The 19,921-nt window shown below is 42.1% G+C and overlaps 1 protein-coding gene across 6 annotated transcripts in view; it reads left to right on the top strand.

Moving 5' to 3' along the window:
* The window catches only part of Clnk (cytokine dependent hematopoietic cell linker), a 241,106-nt gene that overhangs the window by 195,078 nt on the left and 26,107 nt on the right, over positions 1-19,921 (top strand). For all 6 annotated transcript variants that reach the window (XM_076546189.1, XM_076546190.1, XM_076546192.1 and 3 more), the window contains 4 exons: positions 7,229-7,256; positions 10,207-10,225; positions 13,045-13,126; positions 16,877-16,917. In XM_076546189.1, the coding sequence (XP_076402304.1) occupies positions 7,229-7,256; positions 10,207-10,225; positions 13,045-13,126; positions 16,877-16,917 (170 nt within the window). The remainder of the gene's footprint in view (positions 1-7,228; positions 7,257-10,206; positions 10,226-13,044; positions 13,127-16,876; positions 16,918-19,921) is intronic.

Raw genomic sequence — 19,921 nt, 5'->3', positions numbered from 1 at the left:
GAAGGACAAATGTTTGGAAGGCATTAGGGATTATGGCTTTCCTCCCAGACCCATTAGCTCACTAGTCTTGGGTGGTTGACTGGGTTTCTAGTGTCAGATATGGTTTCCCTCTTGTTTACTGGGTCTTAAGTCCAACTATAGAACTGTTGGTTACCACCAAGATATGTGTGCCATTACTGCACCCTTAGGGTTATTATGCCATGGTGGTCATTGATGTGGTCCATAGGCATCACAGTTGGGTAGGACTGTTGGTTGCTTCCCTCTTTTGGAAGCTTGCATGGTGCCTTCTCACACTATGAAAGCTAATCCTCAGGGAGGAGGTATTGAGGTCAGTGCCATGTCAAGAGCCTCTGGGCTCTGTATCTGAAGTCCATGGTGTCTTCAGCAACAGGAACTTCCTTTCCACCTTTGAGGGTCAACAGAGGGCAATAGCAACAGCCTGTAATATTTTAGAAGCCTCTTGAACAACCCTGACCAACAACTCAAAAGACAGTTTCTCACACCTGGTGCTGGGGTTTTTATTAGATGGCTTTTGGCTCTTGGAGGGGGCATTGTCATCCCAGATGAAAAATTTGTATTTAAACTATATGTGACTTTTTACATGCTGATTTACATGCATTATAAATATTTTTAGGTAGCTAGTTAATAGTATTAATCCTTATTTCTTTTTTAGATATCTTTACTGTTGTTTTTCCTTTCTCCCTCCATCATGCTTTGGTTTCCAATGTCTGGGATAATGCCCTTGATTTCTGTAGAGTCCCTCTGCAGTGGGTCATATGAGTCTCTGTACTAAGTCTCTTGGTCATGGAGCTTTGATACATTTTTAACATATTGGATTATTTCATTAAGAGTTTCCTGGAGCTAAAGAGATGGATTAGCAGTTAAGAGCTCATACCTAAAAGCTTATACTGTTCTCATAGGGGATCCAAGTTCATTTCCCAGCACTACATAGTGGCTCACAGTCATCTGTAAACTCCAGTTCCAGAGAACCTAATGCCATCTTCTGGCCTCTGGGGGCTTCCTACATTCGTGTGATGCACATAAATTCATGCAGGCAAAATACTCATACATAAAAAAAAGTAATCATCTTTTTTAAAAAATAATTTTCTAAGTGGAAAATTTTATTTTTCCAGTTCTGATATTGTCTCTTTATTGGGTCCCATGGATTTCTGGGGTCCCTGAGAACATAGTTTATATTTACTTCATTATGTTTAGACCTGGACAAGATCTTTCCATCACAAACAGCTCTAAAGAACAAATACGTGTGATCTCATTGACTCCTGCCAGCAGAGCTGAAAAGGATGATTTTCCAGGGTTGAGAACAGGTGATCAGGCCAGCAGATGGCACATAGTCTCGGTAAATGTTACATCCATAAATCACTGTAGTTCAGAAAGCAAGCCAGGTGGGCACCTTGATGAGGTGCACACAGGCAAAGTCCCAGAGGAAACTGGGGACACGGCCATGAACAAGAGGTTTTACTGCAGGAAAAGAGCAGTGCTCTCAAATTTACTTCCTTTCGGGCCCTCATGAGTAGCCAGACAGCATTACTGGTGAGTCAGGTCACACATAAACAGTGAGGCCACTGCTGTGTAAGCAAAGCAGAGCCCTGGAACTCTGAGCATCAGCAAGGACTATACAGGGTGCCCTGCCTCTCTTTCTAGCAGCTTCTCTGTAAGGCACTTGGGAAGAGGTACCCAAAGGCAGAGGCTGTGAGTTCTGGCTCCTAGGGCAAAAATTGCAGGCAATGTAGTGTGGCCTCTACCACTGCCTTTGCTCAGTGTGGACGGTGGGTGTGGTTCCAGCTATTGTCTGTCAGGCCCCCATTTGTCTCTCCCAGCTCTACCACACTCTCTTTGACAGCTAAGTCTTGACTTCACAAAACAATGCTGGGTGGGAGCCCTTCAGTGAAGGACAATGTCATTTAGGATCTTGTTAACAACCAAACACTAGAGGAGAACTTGGCATTGTAAGAAACACTGACTGGATATTTTCAACAATTAATGCTACAAAACTGACAATATCCATGTACTTTTTTTTTTTTTTGCTCAACTTATTTTTTTCCAATTAAAATAATTTTTCTCAAGAGAGAGACTTACATCCCATCCATAAACAACTGCAATGCAAGCTGTTTCAAGTCAGAACTTTGAACCCAGAAAAAAATGTCTTTCTGTTACAAAGGAAGACAGCGCATGTTGAATAGGCATTTGGGACTTTCTAATCCACATAGGCAGACCCTCCCCTTGACATAACCTTAAAGAAAACTCAAAGGGGACTAACTTTATGGCTGTGGATTCACTGATATTTTCATTCAACTGTCCACACAACAAACAGCATCATCTTGAGTATTAATCAACATTGTTCTGTGTTCTACCTGCACCCAGGCCCCATGTGGAGTCTTTTTATGTGTGTTCTGGGGATTGAACCAAGGCCTTTGAACATGCCTAGAAAGCACTGCATGTTTCCAGCCCCTTGTGGAGGCTTCTGTGTGTATTTCCTCAGGCAGGCACACCATGTGGAAGGCCATATTATTGCACCCCGTAATACGGAGAGCACAGAAATACTGTGCTCGTTGTACCATGATGTGTCCATCAAATTGCAGTGAACTCAATGGGCTGGGGCTTGGGGTGGAGCCAAAGCATCATTTAAATGAAGCAGCTCATATTTAGGTCATGAAACACCTGGGAGACTGGCTGGAGCTTTCCCTTTTCTACCAACCACACTGGGATCACATCTGTTCAAGGAATCCAGTTCACCAAAAAGTATGCTATGATAATTTCGGATGTGAAAGAAATCTTTATAAATATCAAAAAAAAAAAAAAAAGCATGGCTCTTTAAAAGAAAGAAAATATGGATTTCAGATATATACCAGTTCACATTTATGAATGGAAACTAAAAATATGAAAGTAAATTGTTGTTGTTATTATGTATTTTATTATATACATATTATTAATAAATATTGTTATCATATGTATTATTATTATAGTTTTATAAGACATTGCCATTAGGAGAAAATGGGCAGAAAAAACCTGGCATCTCTCTGAATCATGTTAGACCACACTAGGCATCCTACATCGATCTCAGGATAGATTGAAATCAAGTGTGACCATCAGAGTGTCCACAGATGTGAAGCACTGTCTTATTCTAAACAAATTCATGATTTTTTTTTCAGTAGAACTTTCAACAACCTTCTTCCTTACCATGTAAATTTGGGGTTCAGGGAGAAAATTTAGTTTATCAAGGCTGGCAGAGCCCATAGGTGACACAGCAAGGATTCTAATCCTATCCATTCAAAACTAAGCCAAAGACTAAACAATATTCAAGAAAGTCCACAATTGTAGAAAATAGCAGTGTCTTTAAAATTATACCATGCACCTGTTATATGGGTGACAAATGTTAGAGCTTTTCCTATGAAGTTTGTGGCCACTTTTTAATTGACGAGCTTGGGCAGCTAGAGCATGGGCAAGTATGTATCCAGATACCAGAGTGCCTACCTGCTCTACCCAGAAAGGACTTAGAAAATGCTGGGGTTCTGCTTGAAAATTCAATTTATTAACATTAAAGATCCCGAAGCTGACCCATCCTGGAGCCCCATTCACCTTGTGAGATACATCAGTGATTTATACATTGAGGACTTTATCTAACGGGAGAGCCACTCCACCTGTCCTACAAATATAACTGAAGTCAAGCCAGAGAGCATACGGAATCTTAGAGAGCAAGATTTGCATATACACTCAGTGAAATCCTCTTGAATATTTGAAAAGCCTTTGTAAATTGGATGTATTTGACTTTTGAATACTGCTCATGCTGACTGAGCAGGTTCAAATCCTAGCAAACCAAATTTCCCTTCACCCTTTTTGTAGGTCTAATAAAGTCAATATGGAAATATGGAAAAATTCAGCAACTCCCACCCCGTTGATTGATACTCTTCACAGAGCTAATGCCATGAGTACTGTAACTTAAAACTACAATTCTAAAAATCACCTCTACAATTTTAAGATGCATTTTTCTCATTGATTTATGTGTGTGTGTGTGTGTGTGTGTGTGTGTGTGTGTGTGTGTGTGTGTGTGCATCACTTGCATTCAGATTCCTGCAGAATCATCAGATGAGAACTTCTGAAACTGGAGTTACAGGCAGCTGTGAGCCACCCAATGATTGTGGGTGCTGGGAACCAAATTTGAGCCCTCGGAAAAGGAGCAAATACTCTTAACCACTGTGCCATCTCTCCAGGCTCAGCTTCTGCATTAAAAAACAAATCATTATATGGGGTCACATAAATCCATTTGCATGCAAGTATATAATGTACTTTGCACAGTCACATCTTAAATTAAGTCAGCCCGACCACATCTTTGACACACCAGAATCTCAAGCATTGAAAACACTGAGATTAACCTCAGTTTAACCACAAAATAATTAAGAGTATGGTATCAGTTCTACTTCATTATCCCCACTCATATCTCTTATTTTTCATGTGCCCATCCCACCAGGACTGGGTATGACTTTAAGACTGAGGAAGTTGCTTTTAGACTCAGTCTTGTGTAGCCCAGGCTGGCCCTGACACATACTTCCTGCATTTGCCACCTCAGTATTGGGATTCCAGGCCTGAACTACATGCCTGGTGTATGTGGTATTAGGGAGCGAACAGAAAACACTCTAGTCCATGCACCTATTAAGTGGCCTCACAGGTCCCTGCTTTCCGTTGTTGACTATTATGGATAATGTAGCTATGAACTATATTGTGCAAGTGTTTTGGCTTTAATTCTCTTGGACGTGACCTAAGCACACCATATTCTGAAGCCAGGGAGTGCCATAGACTTAAGACACTCAGGCTGCCTGATCTATCCAACTCCAAAGGTCTAGATTCACAGCTTTCTCACTGAGATTGGCAATGCCATCCTAACCTCCCAGCACTCTCTCTTCTTTTCACTCACACACTCAGGTAGGTGGGCAATACACCCTCACCCCACTTCCTCCCTGGCTTGCTCACCACTCTGCCCACAATGTACCATTATCACCCACTGGATGCTATAGATTCTTATTTTCATCTCCAATGGTTCTTCAAATAACCCGCCAGGATGAATGCTTTTGCCATTCTGTGAGAATAAATAAAAGTTAGAGGTTTGGAGCCCCATTCAATTTGTGAGATATATCAGTGATTTATTCAACATTGAGGGCTTTATCTTACAGGGCAGCCACCATTGTCCTACAAACATAAATGAAATCAGGCAAAAGAGTGTAAGGAATCTTAGAGAGCAAGATTTGCTTACAGAGCCAGTTAAATCCACTTAAATATTTGAAATGCTTTTGTAAATGCTGGCCATGCAGGTTCAAACCCCAGCAAGCTAAACTTTCCCCATGCTCAGGAGATAAAGTGCTTGAAACACAGCATGAGGATCTGAGTTCGGATCCCCAGCACCTACATACAGAGCCTGCTGTGTCAGCAGATAGGCCTATAACCCCAGCACTGGGGAGAGAGACCAGAGACAAACAGATTCCCTGTAGCCCACAGGCCTACCAATCTAGCAGAACCAATGAGGGACCCTGAACCAGGTGTTTATTCTTTTGGGAGGGGGGAGCACCAACCAGCTCCCAAATCGTGACTCAGAGACTTCTTATTAGTTATGAATGCTCGGCCTAGCTTGGGCTCTTTTCTGGCTAGCTCTTTAACTAAAATTAAGCTATTTCTCTTCATCTACCTTTTGCCTTGAGGCTTTTTGCCTTTTTTTTCCTTCTGTATGTCTTACTTTCACTGCTTCTCATGTCTGGCTGGCAGTGGCTGCTTAACTTATTGCCTCAGGCATGTCCTTCTCTTTCTTCCTCCGTTTCTTCTCCTTCTCTTGAGCCTAGAGTTCTCCTGTTTCTTCTCTCCCCTTGCCAGTCCCACCTACCCTTTCTCTACCTAGCTATTGGCCATTCAGCTCTTTATTAGACCAATCGTGTGCCTTAGGTAGGGGAAAACAAATGCAACACATCTTTACATAATTAAACACACATCCTCACATTGCTAAAACAAATGCAGCATAAGCAAATGTAACACACCTTTAGACAGTTGAAGTAATATTCCACAGCATGAACAAATCTTTGTCCAGTTAAAATAGTATTCCACGAGACCCTGTGTCAAAAGCTAAGGTAAGAGAGTAATGGAGGAAGACTCCAGTGCCAAGCTCTGACCTCCACATGTGCATGTGTGCACACACATGCGCACGTGCACGCACACACACACACACACACACACACACACACACACACACACTCAAACCCATACACAAATGAGTGCTACAGGCTTGTCCACATATTAAATGCTTGATGTCTGTTCTGCAACTCATTCAATAACCACACAGTCAGACGCCCATACTGAGCTCCCTCCTTTCCACTCACTTTCACAGCTTCTCTTCTGTCTCAGTCTCTCTTCATCACCTTCCTGGGATCTCGGTGCCCCTGACAGCTTTGTATTTAAAACTCCCTTTCTCAAAGTGAAAACCTGAGAGCTTGCTAAGCAAAGGGAGCGAATGAAACCTGCTGTGGAAGCTCAGGTGTCAGGAAGAAGAGGGAGTGACTCAAGCCCCCCTTGATAGGAATTCCAGCCATGTCCCCATGATCACACATGCCCAGAGGCGGGACACTTAGTCATTTCCGCCTACTCATTTCTGGGTCATAAGTCCTACGTAACCCATGCACTGCATGGTCACGTAAATCACTACACAGTGTGACCATGTGATCTACGCACATGCGTGGAGTAGCCATGTGGGCCTGTGTGCGCATGCAGGGGGGTGATCCTTAAAAGGCGGATCCCATGTCCCCTCCCTCCTCGTTTTCTCGTGTCCTTTCAGCAGGCCTGAACACATCTATCCCTTTCTCCTTGTCTTAATAAAACTCTTGTTAGTAGGTTTTATTGTGTTCTGTGACTTTTCCTCACAGGGTAAGAGTGTCGTTAAAACCAACACCCCTAACATGAGAAACGAACACGTCCATGTGCCCCCACTCACCAGCTTGCATACAGGCTTAGCGCCTCTCCTTTCCCTTAGAAAATTACAAGAAAAATAGCTTGGTTTAGTTTTATAGGACAGTGATGAATTCACACTGGACCATGGGCTGTTAATTTGGCCATGAAAATGTAATCAAAGGTTTATAAGGTTCAGAATGATTTTATCTTGCCCATGATAAATTGCCTTTTATTTAACACCCTATTTCTTTTTTTTCTTTCTTTCTTTTTTTTTTCCTTCTTGCAGGCAGATCAGCTCAAAAGACTTTGGTAAGGTAAGTAGCTATTTTGTCTAGTAAATTTTATGCATTATCTCTGTATCAAGCAAGATTCTGATCACTTTAGGCAGCAGGGAAAACAGGAGGCTGCCTACTTTCTTTATAATTTTTTTTTTTTTTTTTTTTGCCTTCCACTAGAACTTGGTATCATCTTAATAGCCAGATTTAGTTTAAACACTTCTTACATTCTTACAATTTGCCATGGTCTTTTCCTATTTTTGTCTGAGCTGCAACTGAAGGCCATTTCTCCAGTATGAAGGCCCATTAGGAAGGGCAAAGGCCATGCTTGTGAGTACACTAAGCCCTTGCTTGGTTGTGTGGTGCAGAGAAGGATCTATTCCAGCGGAAACTGCAGGCTACCTGCCCTGACTCAAGTTCACGTGGAACTTCTAGTTCTCCAAGTTGGCCCAGGCGGGGTCCCATGTAATTTTCACAAAGCCCCAAGCCAGTGGTTCTCAACCTTCCTAATGCTGCAACCCTTTAATACAGTTCCTACTGTTTTGGTGACCCCCCCCCCAGCCAAAAAATTATTTTGTTGCTACTTCATTATGCTACTGTTATAAATCGTAATGTAAATATCTGGTATGGGACCCCTAAAGGGTCATGACTCACACGTTAAGAACGCCTAGGGAGAAGCTGGCTGGTAGAGCTTCCCCAGCTGGCAGAAGATAGGGCTGTGCCCTTGGATCCCACCATTCTGATCTGCTCCTTACAGCTGTGGCTCTGCCCGAAAAAACAGACACTGAAAATAAGTTTTTAAAGGTCAAAAAGGAAAGGAGGGGAGAGGGATAGAAAACATTTCTAGCTCACTTGACTATGTTTGCTAACAGAAAAAAAATAAACGTAAGCAGAACAGCTAGAGAGATTTCACTATGCTTTTCTAATTGTATTTGATTTGGAGCCCTCGAGCAAAACAGTCAGCTGGGCTCCAACAAGATAAAGCAACCGCCCTCCCAGAAGCAGGCTTTTCATGGTGTGTGCAGGTCTCCTTCCCACTGCCTTTGACAAGCCTGAGAACTCCTGCCGCATCAGATTGAGCACTTTGAACTGCTGGGGAATGCTCAGTGGGAAGACTTTCAAACCACTCGTTTAGAATGGATTCATTACCCTTTATACCTGGCCTATGGATTAGCTTTGATTTGCTATCCATAATACACATACCCTCATTCCAGAACCCCAGGGATGCTGAGGTCTTTAAAGCAAAAAGGCCCTTCACTTAGCTTCAAACAAGACATAGGATGCCTCTCTAAGCAAACTGCTGCTAAGGGTTTCTTGTCTCCAAAGCCAACATGAATCAAGAGAGCTGGGCTCAAGGTCAGTTAGTCTCAGGGTAACTCTGGGAACCTGGTCACAGGTACCACCTTGTAACTTATCTAAAACAATGATTCCTAGATTTCACAGTCCTTTGGATTTTTGATGAAAGGTATAATAAGCTTTCCTTATGCCCACAAAAGAAAGTACCATTTTATTTATAATCAGAACATTTTTATTACATGAGGTTCCCAAGCTATATCATGACATTTCCATCCCCCAAGTTAATGAATTTCTTGTCTCGCTGATTCCCTAGGACTTCCCAGCAGAGGTAATGTCTGGAATGGACTTGGGAAATTATTTGTAGTGAAATGCTAATCTCACTGTAAAGCTCTCTGCTTCTTCAGAGTTTAAGGGTAGAGTCAGGTATGGAGGTACATACCTGCAATCCCATCACATAGGAGGCTGAGGCAGGAGGATTGACTGTTTAAGCTGGGAAATGAAATACATACTGGGACTCATCACATTCAGGAAGTCTACCACTTTTAATCAAAGAAAGAGAAAGGAAATGTTTGGAAAGAGGAATAGCTGCATCTAAGAACAAAACGTATGCTCTGTTCATTTTTTTAAAATGAAACTTTCAAAAACGTAAAGTAATTACAGCCTCATACTAGAGCACGACCTCTCTTATTTCATAGTCTTTATTTAAACCTGTTTTGTGTGCATGCATGTGCACGCATATGTACATTTAAAACAAGCCCCCACGCAACCTGTGTATAGTGTATTCTTTTCTATTTTTCACACAGATATCTGCTACGTCTGCATAGTATTTCAGTAACCAAGTATAACACCAAAATGAACAATCCCTGTGTGTGTGTGTGTGTGTGTGTGTGTGTGTGTGTGTGTACATATGTGTGTCTGGTGTATGTGTATGTGTGCCTGCAGGTATATACGTGGGTGTGCAAGTCCATGTGTGTGCACATGAAGGCCAGGGAAAGATGTCAAGTGTCTTCCTCTGTTGCTCTCTGTCTTATTCCCTTAAGATCTCTCAGAAATGCTGCAGTCTGGCTACACTCGCTTGCCAGGGGCTCCCAGGGTCACCTATCTCAGCGCCCTCCTTCTGCCTCGCTGCAGTTACAAGCACATGTGGCCATGCCCCACTTTTACATGAGTGATAGGGATTGGAACTCAGGTCCTCACACCTGGACAGCAAGCACTCTTAGCCACCAAGTGGCTCCCTCCCTGGCCCCTAAATGAGCCCTTCTTACTTACCTGGACCTGCAGACTATTTCCAAAGCCCTGGTACTGTAATGAACAATGTCATGCATATCCTTGTATATGTAACTTGGCCAGATTTGGTTTCTTAGAAAATGAGTCTCCCCAAGAGAGCTGTTAGAATAAAAATATTTTAAAGACTTGGATAACTATGTATGAGTGTGCAGTTCTCCAGTAGTCAAACCACCTTTTAACATCGTCAGCCAACTATACATCATATACAGAAGATAAAACTGTGGTTTTTATGTTGTCTTTTAGAAAACTATTTGCAGATCTCCTTAAAAGTCTGTACTAACAAAAATTCCACCCCCCAAACTCTACTAACAAAATTCCCACTGTACAGTTAATTTTTTCTTAAAATTTAGGTTAAATTTTCTGTTACCTGAAGTTATTCACCATTATCTTTTTTAATTCTATGCAGGTCCTTGGAGCCAAAGAAGGTAACTGCTTACATTGGTTTTCTTACCTAGTGCTATCACACTAGGTCTTGTGTCTAGGTCTATAGGGTTAGCACTGTGTGGAAAGTGAGAGTTCGAAGCCTGGGATCAATAGGGGCATGCATGATGAAGTCATCAGAAGAATGTAAGACTTCATAGGCTATTCCAACATCCTCCTGTCTAAGGAGGATAATTAAAATCAGGACTAGGACAGTGTCTTTATTTATCTACATGCATTAACCAAAAGAAGTCACACCTCTGCTGCTTGGGATATACATTGCTGTCCCACTGTTCAGGAGAAGATCTTGATGTCTCTTTGAAACCAGTGTCACCCATGTGTGTACACATGCCCTGATACACACACACACACACACACACACACACACACACACACATGTGCACACTGTTGGTGTTACTGATGTAGATATGTGCAACCCAAATCTTGTTAAACAGGAAGACACTGAGCAGTAATGTATCTTCATGCCTATCTTTAAAATACTGTTCCCCTTTAGTTTAAAATGATAAATTATTATTCAAAAGGCCGGTGTCATGGCCCAGAGAGTTATCAAGACACAATATGGGTCAATGAAGAAGCAGTAGATTGGAATTCTGAGACCTGTTTCCAACTTACCATGTGTCTTAGTTAAGTTTTCTATGGCTGTGATAAAACACCATGACCATAAACAACTTGGGGAGGAAAGGATTTATTTCAGCTTAAAACCCTCAGGTCACATTCTATTCCTGAGGGAAGTCAGGACAGGAACTCAACCAAGGAAGGAACCTGGAGGCAGGAGCTGATGCAGAGGCCATGGAAGGGTGCTGCTTATTGGTTTTCTCCTTATGGCTTACTCAGCCTTCTTTCTTATAACACCCAGGACCACCAGTCCAGGTGAAGGCACTTCTCACAGTGATCTGGGACCTCCCAAATCAATCATTAATCAAGAAAATGCCCCCAAAGGTCAATCTGGGGGGGGCACTTTATCAACTGAGGTTCTCTCTAGCATGTGTCAAGTTGAAATAAAATTATGTGAGTCTGAGTTGTATTTCCTCTGTGGGTCTCAAGTTGGCTGTGCCCTATGCAGTGAAGACGTTAAAACACTTGGAAGAGGGGCCTACCCAGGTCTGTGAATTCCAAGGGCCCTGAAAGAGAACTGGGGACTTGTTAGCAACTGAAATAACTGTGAAACCAAATGAAATCTACAGTGACTCTTAATGTACTAAGACATCCAGGTAACCTTGCAACAGGCTTTGATGTAGTAATGTAACAGTGGGGCATTGTTATGCTCCCGAGGGGCAGATGCTCCAAGTAGCTATTGATTACAAGAAGTGATTTTTTTCATGGGTGTGTGATTAATGGACCTATCACTGACTCAAATGTCATTGCAAGTAATCACAGTCCATTCGATTGGAGGTGTCCAGTCTGTGGTCAACCTTGGGCAGAGCACAGAGTAACAGCCCATATTAAGGCAAGACAGCCAATGTGTGCATGCTTCCATGGCTTTATGGCTCACCATCACAATAGGAATAGTGCTTCATGAGTCTCACATCAGAGTATATTCAATGTCCTTCCTAAGTATCAATGGCTGGTTAAAAATCCATCTATGATGAAAAGCAGGAACAGTAATGGCATGCTAAGTAACTCCAATGTGGAGGTATGACTGAACTTGATTCTTTTTTTTTCTATTGACTTTTGTTACTGTGCATAAACATTCTGGCCCAAACCAACTTGGCAGGGGGCATTTAGCTCACACTTTAAGGTCACGGTCACTCATTGAGGCAAATCAGGGCAGGAAATCAAGGTAGGAACCTAGAGGCAAGAACCATGAAAGAATGCTGCTTGCTGACCCCCACCCCACCCCCAGGCTTATGCTTAGCTAGCATTTTTAGATAGCCCAGGCACACCTTCCTGGTGTTGGTGCTGCCCACAGTGGGCTAAGCCCACCTGCATCAATTAATTATCAAGATAATCCCCCAGTGACATGTATATCTGTTCTAGGCAACTGAAGGATGTGTAAAGTTGACAGTTAAGTTTATCTAAGACAATGATCAAGGAGAAAGCATTGAGAAAATGGATCCCTGCTTGTTCCCAGCTGGCCTACATCAGAACCTTGGAAGCTCATCTGCTCTATCACAAGATGGGAATAAGAACACAAATGGCTTGTGCAGGCAGTAGACATCCCTAAACCCTGCTGGCCCACAGCAGTCCTTTGGTTTAACACTCTCCTGATCAGGATGTCATTCACCAGTCAGCTCTCAGAAGGCCCTCATTAGCTACACAAGGTCAACCCTGTATCCTAAAGCATACTTTATTTTCTTTATGTCACCCATTCTGTCCAAAACTTCCTTCTTGCTCTGCTTGCTTGCTGTCTTCTTTTATTTAAGAACCACATACCTCTCTTCACTGTAACTCCATGCTATAGCAGAGAACCTATTCCATAAGCATTATACAAATACACATTGAATTGTATGAATAAACCAACAAACAAATAAATGGGTGTATGGGTACATGATAAAGCCAAAGTCTTTTAAAAGTAATTTATCTATAATTACCCCTAAAATGCCTTCTGATGAAATATTCTGTCTCACTGGAAAAATCCAGTCATGTGTGCTCTAGATTGTAAACAATCTATGCAATTTTTACAGCCTTGAGAAAGTGGTACTCCTGGGGGAACGGGAAGCTGTGGACTATATGAGTTTATAGTTTCCAAAAGTCCCCTGTAATGATAATGAGAGTACTTAAATCATAGCCATCCCAGTGTACTCCTGAAAGTCTTCAAGTGTATGCACTGTGCAATCTGACCCATGTATGTCATACTTTCCAGGATCTTATCACCAGACAAAGCCAGGACCTTCTCACCCATCACAAAACCAAAACCCTCAGAGGAGTCCACCTGACATCACCAGGTAAGAAGGGAGGAATACCTGTTAGTTCTCATGTTAGCAGACATGTACCCTCTTAGATCTTAGATAGTGACTCACAAGACTTCTGAGAAACAGGAAATGTTAGACCGTCTACTCTGAAGCCCAGTGATAGGTCTCAAGGAAAACAAGGACATTACCATCTGCCTCGGAATCTAATCAAATCTTTCTGCTATTTATAAATGATTGGATGTTACAGGCAACTGAGAACTGTAAAAACTTGAATATTAACTGAATGGGGTGGATGCTGATCAATTTTTCAGGAAAAGTGGGTCATCTCTAGCTGTTCTCAGTTCACAACTGTGTCAAAGCCCACTTGAACAGTACAGTGTAAGTGAGCAGATGTTGAGAATGCTACTGTGATCGCATGATCAGTTGATTGTGACATCAACTTCACTGAGGAGTTGAAGAATCGAAGGTGATTCCTTGATCAAGGTCGCTTGATAAAAATTAGTAGTGGCTTCCTCAACATGTAGAGCTTGCATAGTTAGGACTCTGAGTTGCTGCTATGCAACCCTGGTTAATGGCTGTGACCTCAGTTCCTAGCCCTCGCCCTTATACATCACATCCCCATCAGATGCCCTCCAGCAACCACACTATCCCTCTCAGAAGTACATTTGCACATCTATTCTTCTGTCTACTTTCCCCATCGTTACTTCTCTTCCTATGTGGAAAACTTATTTCCACCCATCACACCCAAGGTTAGAGCCACACTGAATCCAGAACATTATTTCACTCATTCTTCAGATGGTAAAAATGAAGTCCAGAGAGACAGAATTCCTTGGCCACGGAAGCTAAGGGCAACTCCAAAGCCCAAGCCCCTGCCGCCATAACAACTTGACTCTAACCATTCTGCCCAATAGTCATGGCTCTCCTCATGCATGCCCAGAGTTGAGATGGTGCCTTGATTTATAATATTTACTGGGAGTGTCCACATCAGTGGTAGAAGAGAAGGGCCGTGAGGTGGGGGCAACTGGACTTGGACTGACACAGCACCACTGGTGAACAATGGATTTGGACTGGACAGTGTTGGTGTCTAAACTTGAAACAGAGCCAGGAACATAGCAAGAGCCTAGTAAATAGCAGTTCTCTGTATGATTGCTAGGCTGTGAACCTCGGATCATCACAAGCCCTACTTCCCTTCTCCTGCCTCATTTTTCAAGGTGTCCTGTTTTGTACCTTCAATAACTTCTCATTCTTTGACCTTCAGAGATTAGGACCATTCCTTTGTAGCCCTGAAGAGGCTATTTGCTGCTTAAGTCCCCATCTGATCCAATACTCTTTCTTGCAGCAATTTTCGAGTAGGAGGGAAAAATCACATTTGAGAAAAGATAATAAGCTATTCCATCTGGCCTCTATCTGTGGTAGTTATTTGATGTGGTTTCAGCTTTTGCTTGATTTATTACACAATGTCTAATTTTAATTGTTCTCTTAATTACCTACCTCTCCTAAGTCTCTTTCTTGGACTTCCCTCCCAGAACAGCCCTACATGATGGTGGTATCTGAGTTCATCTTACGGGCCCCTTCCTGTCATTGAAGGCCTGATCTCATTTATCTCAGGGTCAAATGCCCTCCCCATGTCAATAATTCCCAAATTCCCTTCTCCTGATCTTGCCCCCTTGCTTGCCCCCAGACCTGTGTTCAATTATTCAGTAGACCCTTTCCCTTAGAGAGGTCCTCGGCATGACAAAATGATAGTGTTGAAATCTGCTCTTATTTTCAATGCCATTCCCAAACTTCCCCTACTCCTGCCAAGGAGCACCCTTTTCTAACTCAAAATTCTATCTCCAAAACATGTCTTGAATATACCCATTTCTCCTCCTAGCTCTTTGCAAAGAACGGCCCCCATCAACTCTTGCTTGGACTACTGCAATAGCCTTCTATTGATACCAAGAGCATCCATCCCATCCCATACCATACCTATGGGATTACTTCCTGGGCCCTTGCAGAATAACCTATGGTTCTCATCTCTGAGCCTTTCCCACAGTGCTATCCCACCTTCCTTGAACATGCTTCCCCATCCTTTACAATCTGAGCAATTCCACATGTGTGACCTCTCACACCACAGCAGTTGACATGGTATACTTTTCCTAGGACATCTCTAGGGTCCATTAGAATTCTCCATCATCATGGCTTCCCTGTATAAACTGCTCCCCACTAAAGCAGAGACCACATCTCTCCTTCATTTCCTATTCTCCCAAACATAGGCTCATTTGAATGTGCTCAACACATGTGTTAGGTGCATCATCACTTTTATGTCAGTTTTAGAATTTTTGTCTATTCTTACCAACTATGTTCTTGGTACCTAAAATATTCTGGAATGGCACTCCACCTCTTTTAGCATTCCCCACAAATTCTTTAAAATCAGAGAAAATTTGTGGCTCATTTTTTTTCTCAGTCATTTAACAGAAATGATACATTGGCTCCTTGTAAGGGGATACCAGTTTTAACAGTCAAGAGCTTGGATGTCGGTAGCATAACCAGTGATGGTGGCACTGTCTAGTTCTCAGATAACCTGCAAGTATTTTCAATTATAAAGCCAGCTGTAAGGTCCTTGGGCTTCTGTGGAGACAACAAAAAGCAGATATGCCTTCAGTTGGTTTCACTGGTGCTAGGAAAAGGTCAACTTTCTCTTAATTAGACCAGAGGCTTCTGTCAATAGCACAATCCTTGGGATATAGCATGGCTCGTGTAATTAGATAGACTTCTCTTAGCACCTGGAGCTTACACTGGCGTTGACTGTACCACGAAATGAAGTAGAACATTAGAGTAAGGTGCAAAGTGCAGATGTGGGTGAGCAGGCCTGGTCACACCACTTTTGTGATTAGAAGTGCATATTGCTGTTTGGATGCCTTGTGTTCTATTGTCACAATCCCCTTTTGTGTGGCGTTCTTTGAGATCCTCTGCATTCATGTATCATCCAGCTCACATTTTCTTTTCTTTTTTTTTTTTTTTTTGGTTTTTCGAGACAGGGTTTCTCTGTGTAGCTTTGTGCCTTTCCTGGAGCTCACTTGGTAGCCCAGGCTGGCCTCAAACTCACAGAGATCTGCCTGGCTCTGCCTCCCGAGTGCTGGGATTAAAGGCGTGCGCCACCAACGCCAGGCTCACATTTTCAAAAGGTGTGAATTTCTATGCTTCTCTTCATATCTATAGCTGACTCCAATTGGTAGCAATTCAATAGAATATGAGCCCCACAAATGAAGGAGCTTAGTCTTACCTCAACTTGATATGTCATGCTTTATTGATACCCATGTTAGGCCCACCCCTTTCTGATCAGAAACAGAGGAGTGGATAGGGGAACTAAAAGGCAGGGGGAGGGAATGAGAGGAGAGGAGGGAGGTGAAGCTGTGGTCAGGATGTAAAATAAATAAAAAAATTAATTAATAAAGAAATAAATTTAAAAAAAAGAATATGAGCCCCCAGACACATTGATGTTCGTGTTCATGCGTGTAGCTACAAGGCAAGACCAGACTCAGCTTAACAAAGCAAAGAGTGCTGGCATGTCCTCAGATGACAAGAGGAAATAGTATATACCCCAGTCCCTTAGTGCCAGGTCTCATGCTTGCCAGACTTGAAAGAGGAGAGGAAAAGCCAACCACCGCTGTTTTAGAAAACTGACAATTCTTCAAGCAAGTTCATAAATGTCACCTGAAGATGTTGCCATTAATTTTGCCCATAAGTGGGATTTTGTCTGTCACAGGAATGCTAACATACCAATTCTGACATTTTCCTCAGCTCTTCCTACATGCCAGCAAAGCACACTGTACACGTCAGAGGTAAGGGGGCCGTAAGTAAGACTCATGATATACACAGGTAAGCCAGAACTCTACAAGAGTCCTACACAGTGACTCGATGTTTGTGAACTGGAGCCAATGACTTGAAGTGTACAGCTGTGACTGTCTCATTTTCACTGATTAATAGTGTTCCATTTCTGTTAAAGTTACATAACAACTTAATTTTTATTTGAGTCCATAATGAAAAATAATCCTCTTATAAGCATTAGTGTTACAAACCATAATATTGGCATTTTTCAGAAGTGCAATAGTTCCACTCTTTTGGAAACAGAACTATCTGGGTCTCAAGCTGTGTGGCTCTTTAGCTGTCTCAGATATATTTTTACAAAGTAGATGTAGCAGTTAGTTATTAAACTGTTAAGAACATACTATTCCTGGTCTTCGCCAGAAGGGGGGTGGAGTCATCTATCAGTCACCAACAGTTCATAAGTACACTGTGCTCTCCATTGTCTCCAACAGTTGTAGACAATTTTCCCCAACACACTGGGTGTAATGTAGATTTATCTTAAAAAATAAAAATCTGTAAAATGAAAAAATGACCCTAATACCTTAGATGATCCCTCTTACTGATCATGGCATAAAACGCGGAAAGCAAACATATCTCTGCATGAAGCAGAATAGAAACACAGCCCTGTGCCTATCAGGGGCTCAACCTTGTCCATGTCATTTGTCTCAGGTACTTCTGCCATGTGCATTTTCCCTCTTGATTACTCTGTGTGCCCAGGAAGTACTGTGTTCATGTCTCTCGGTTTAGCTAGAAAAGATTATCTGAGAACAGCCAGCTCCGTAGGATACAATGGAGGAGGAGAGAGTGCCATTGTCCTGGTCCCGGCTCTGCCTCTCTCTCTTCAGCAGGGCCACTGAAGTTCACTTGAGCTTCACTCTTCCACTGATAGAATAATGTAAATAAAAAACTCAAATATTAATATCAGTACAATATACACACAGGCACACTCAGCCTTCTACTTGACACTCTCCTATTTTAATATTCTTCCTTCTTTTCTTTGTCTCCCCATTTCCTCTTCCCCCAAATGACATCAGTAAGCCTCAAAGGTATCTGACTGCTTCCCATCATGCCTCATTTCATTTTTGTCCTACACTGAAACAACTAAGACCCATATGATAAGTTTTTTTTCAATGCATACAATGATAATGGGACTTTCTCCAAACAGAGATTCTGCCCCCCACCTCCTTCTCAAAGCAGGGTCTCAAATAGCTCAGGGTGGTCTTGAATTAACTCTGTAGCCTAAGCTGACCTTGAACTCCTGATCCTCCTGTCTCTACCTCCCAACTACCCCAAAACAAACCAAACATATCCAAGATTCTTTTTCCATTTGTAAGATAAGAATAATGACATCAGCTTCTATAGAGATGGGGACCTCACTATGCTATATGAATGCTCACCCTTAAGGCATCTGTATGAGTTCCAATGTGGGACTGAGTTCCACTAAACTGACAATCTATGAGTGCAGATGACTCATTGTCCTCTGAATATGACACTTTGCTAAGTCTGAAAAATCAGAAATGAACTTCTGCTCAGCAGAATGAATATTTGCTTAGTATGCTGATGGAGAAGCATTGGTCAGTGGAGGGATGCTGTCTCTACTCTGCATCTTTAAAGAGTGGCCACAGTTTTGGTACTGATCATGCATTTTGTGGGTGCCTGTTGATGGAAAGAGAAAAAATTGGAGGCAAAATATCTCTTATATCTCTTCTGTCCCCCCCCTGGGCTTTCTTAAGAAGTCTAGCTTCTTCTGTGATGGGTTGAGGACACAAATGATGGACTGGACTCTGGGTGGTGGTGGCCATTAACACTGTGGTTCCAGACTACTCTTGCTTTGCTTTGTATCCAAACATGCTTTTACCTTTAAGATAGAGGCTCGCCAATCTGCTCTGAGTTATGATTCTCTTTAACCTTGAAGTACATTTTCAAAACCCACAAGTCAAGCCCTTTCTGGCCCTGTTCATCCCAGGGACTCTCCAGATGAATACTCCATGCCGTCTCATCTTTACATGCTGAAATCTGACCTCCAGCACTCCCGTTGCTGACATTTGAGTCCTAGGGATGATGGGAGGCCATAAATTAATCCCAGCTCTCTTTGACCACTCAAGCCAGCTGTGTAGCATAACTGTACTACTAATTATTTGTCATATGCAGAGGACAATGAGTCATCTGCACTCATAGATTGTCAGTTTAGTGGAACTCAGCCCCACACTGGAACTCATACAGATGCCTTAAGGGTGAGCATTTATATAGAATAGTGAGGTCCCCGTCTCTATAGGAGCTGATGTCATTATTCTTATCTTACAAATGGAAAAAGAATCTTGGATATGTTTGGTTTGTTTCTGGGTAGTTCACTTACCGATAACACAATAGGCCCAATGTATTGATAAATTAATTCAAGCTAAACTATAAAGAATCCCATTAGGGGACTGGAGAGATGGCTCGGAGGAGGTTAAGAGCACTGACTGCTCTTCCAGAGGTCCTCAGTTCAATTCCCAGCCACCACATGGTAACTCACAACCATCTGTAATGAGATCTGGTGCCCTCTTCTGGCCTGCAGACATACGTGCAGGCAGAACACTGTATACATAACAAATAAATAAATCTTTTAAAAAAAAAAAAAAAAGCTGATGGCTAGTAGCTAGGCAGGATTAAATTAAAAAAAAAAAAAAAAGAATCCCAGTAAATACAGTGTGTGTGTGTGTGTGTGTGTGTGTGTGTGTGTGTGTGTGTGTGTGTGTGTTATGTATAAACTAGAAGAGGGTTCAGAAACATTATATGTCAAGTTAGTAAAATACTGTTCTTTAGATTTGGAAGTGTGGATGATTTTTTGTATGTCTGTATTTAGTCTTGTTCTGTTTTCTTTTGGAAAACACACATATGGCCTTTTTTCCTATAAAGTTAACTTTTAATTTTGTATAAATATAAGTTAAAATCTTCTGATAAGTCCTGACATAATGCCTGATTTGAAATGTTGGACTG

This window comes from Peromyscus maniculatus, chromosome 10, assembly GCF_049852395.1.
Source record: "Peromyscus maniculatus bairdii isolate BWxNUB_F1_BW_parent chromosome 10, HU_Pman_BW_mat_3.1, whole genome shotgun sequence".
NCBI classification, from domain to species: Eukaryota; Metazoa; Chordata; class Mammalia; order Rodentia; family Cricetidae; genus Peromyscus; species Peromyscus maniculatus.
The sequence above is the reverse complement of the archived record's forward strand: the minus strand, read 5'-3'. Positions and strand labels throughout refer to the sequence as shown.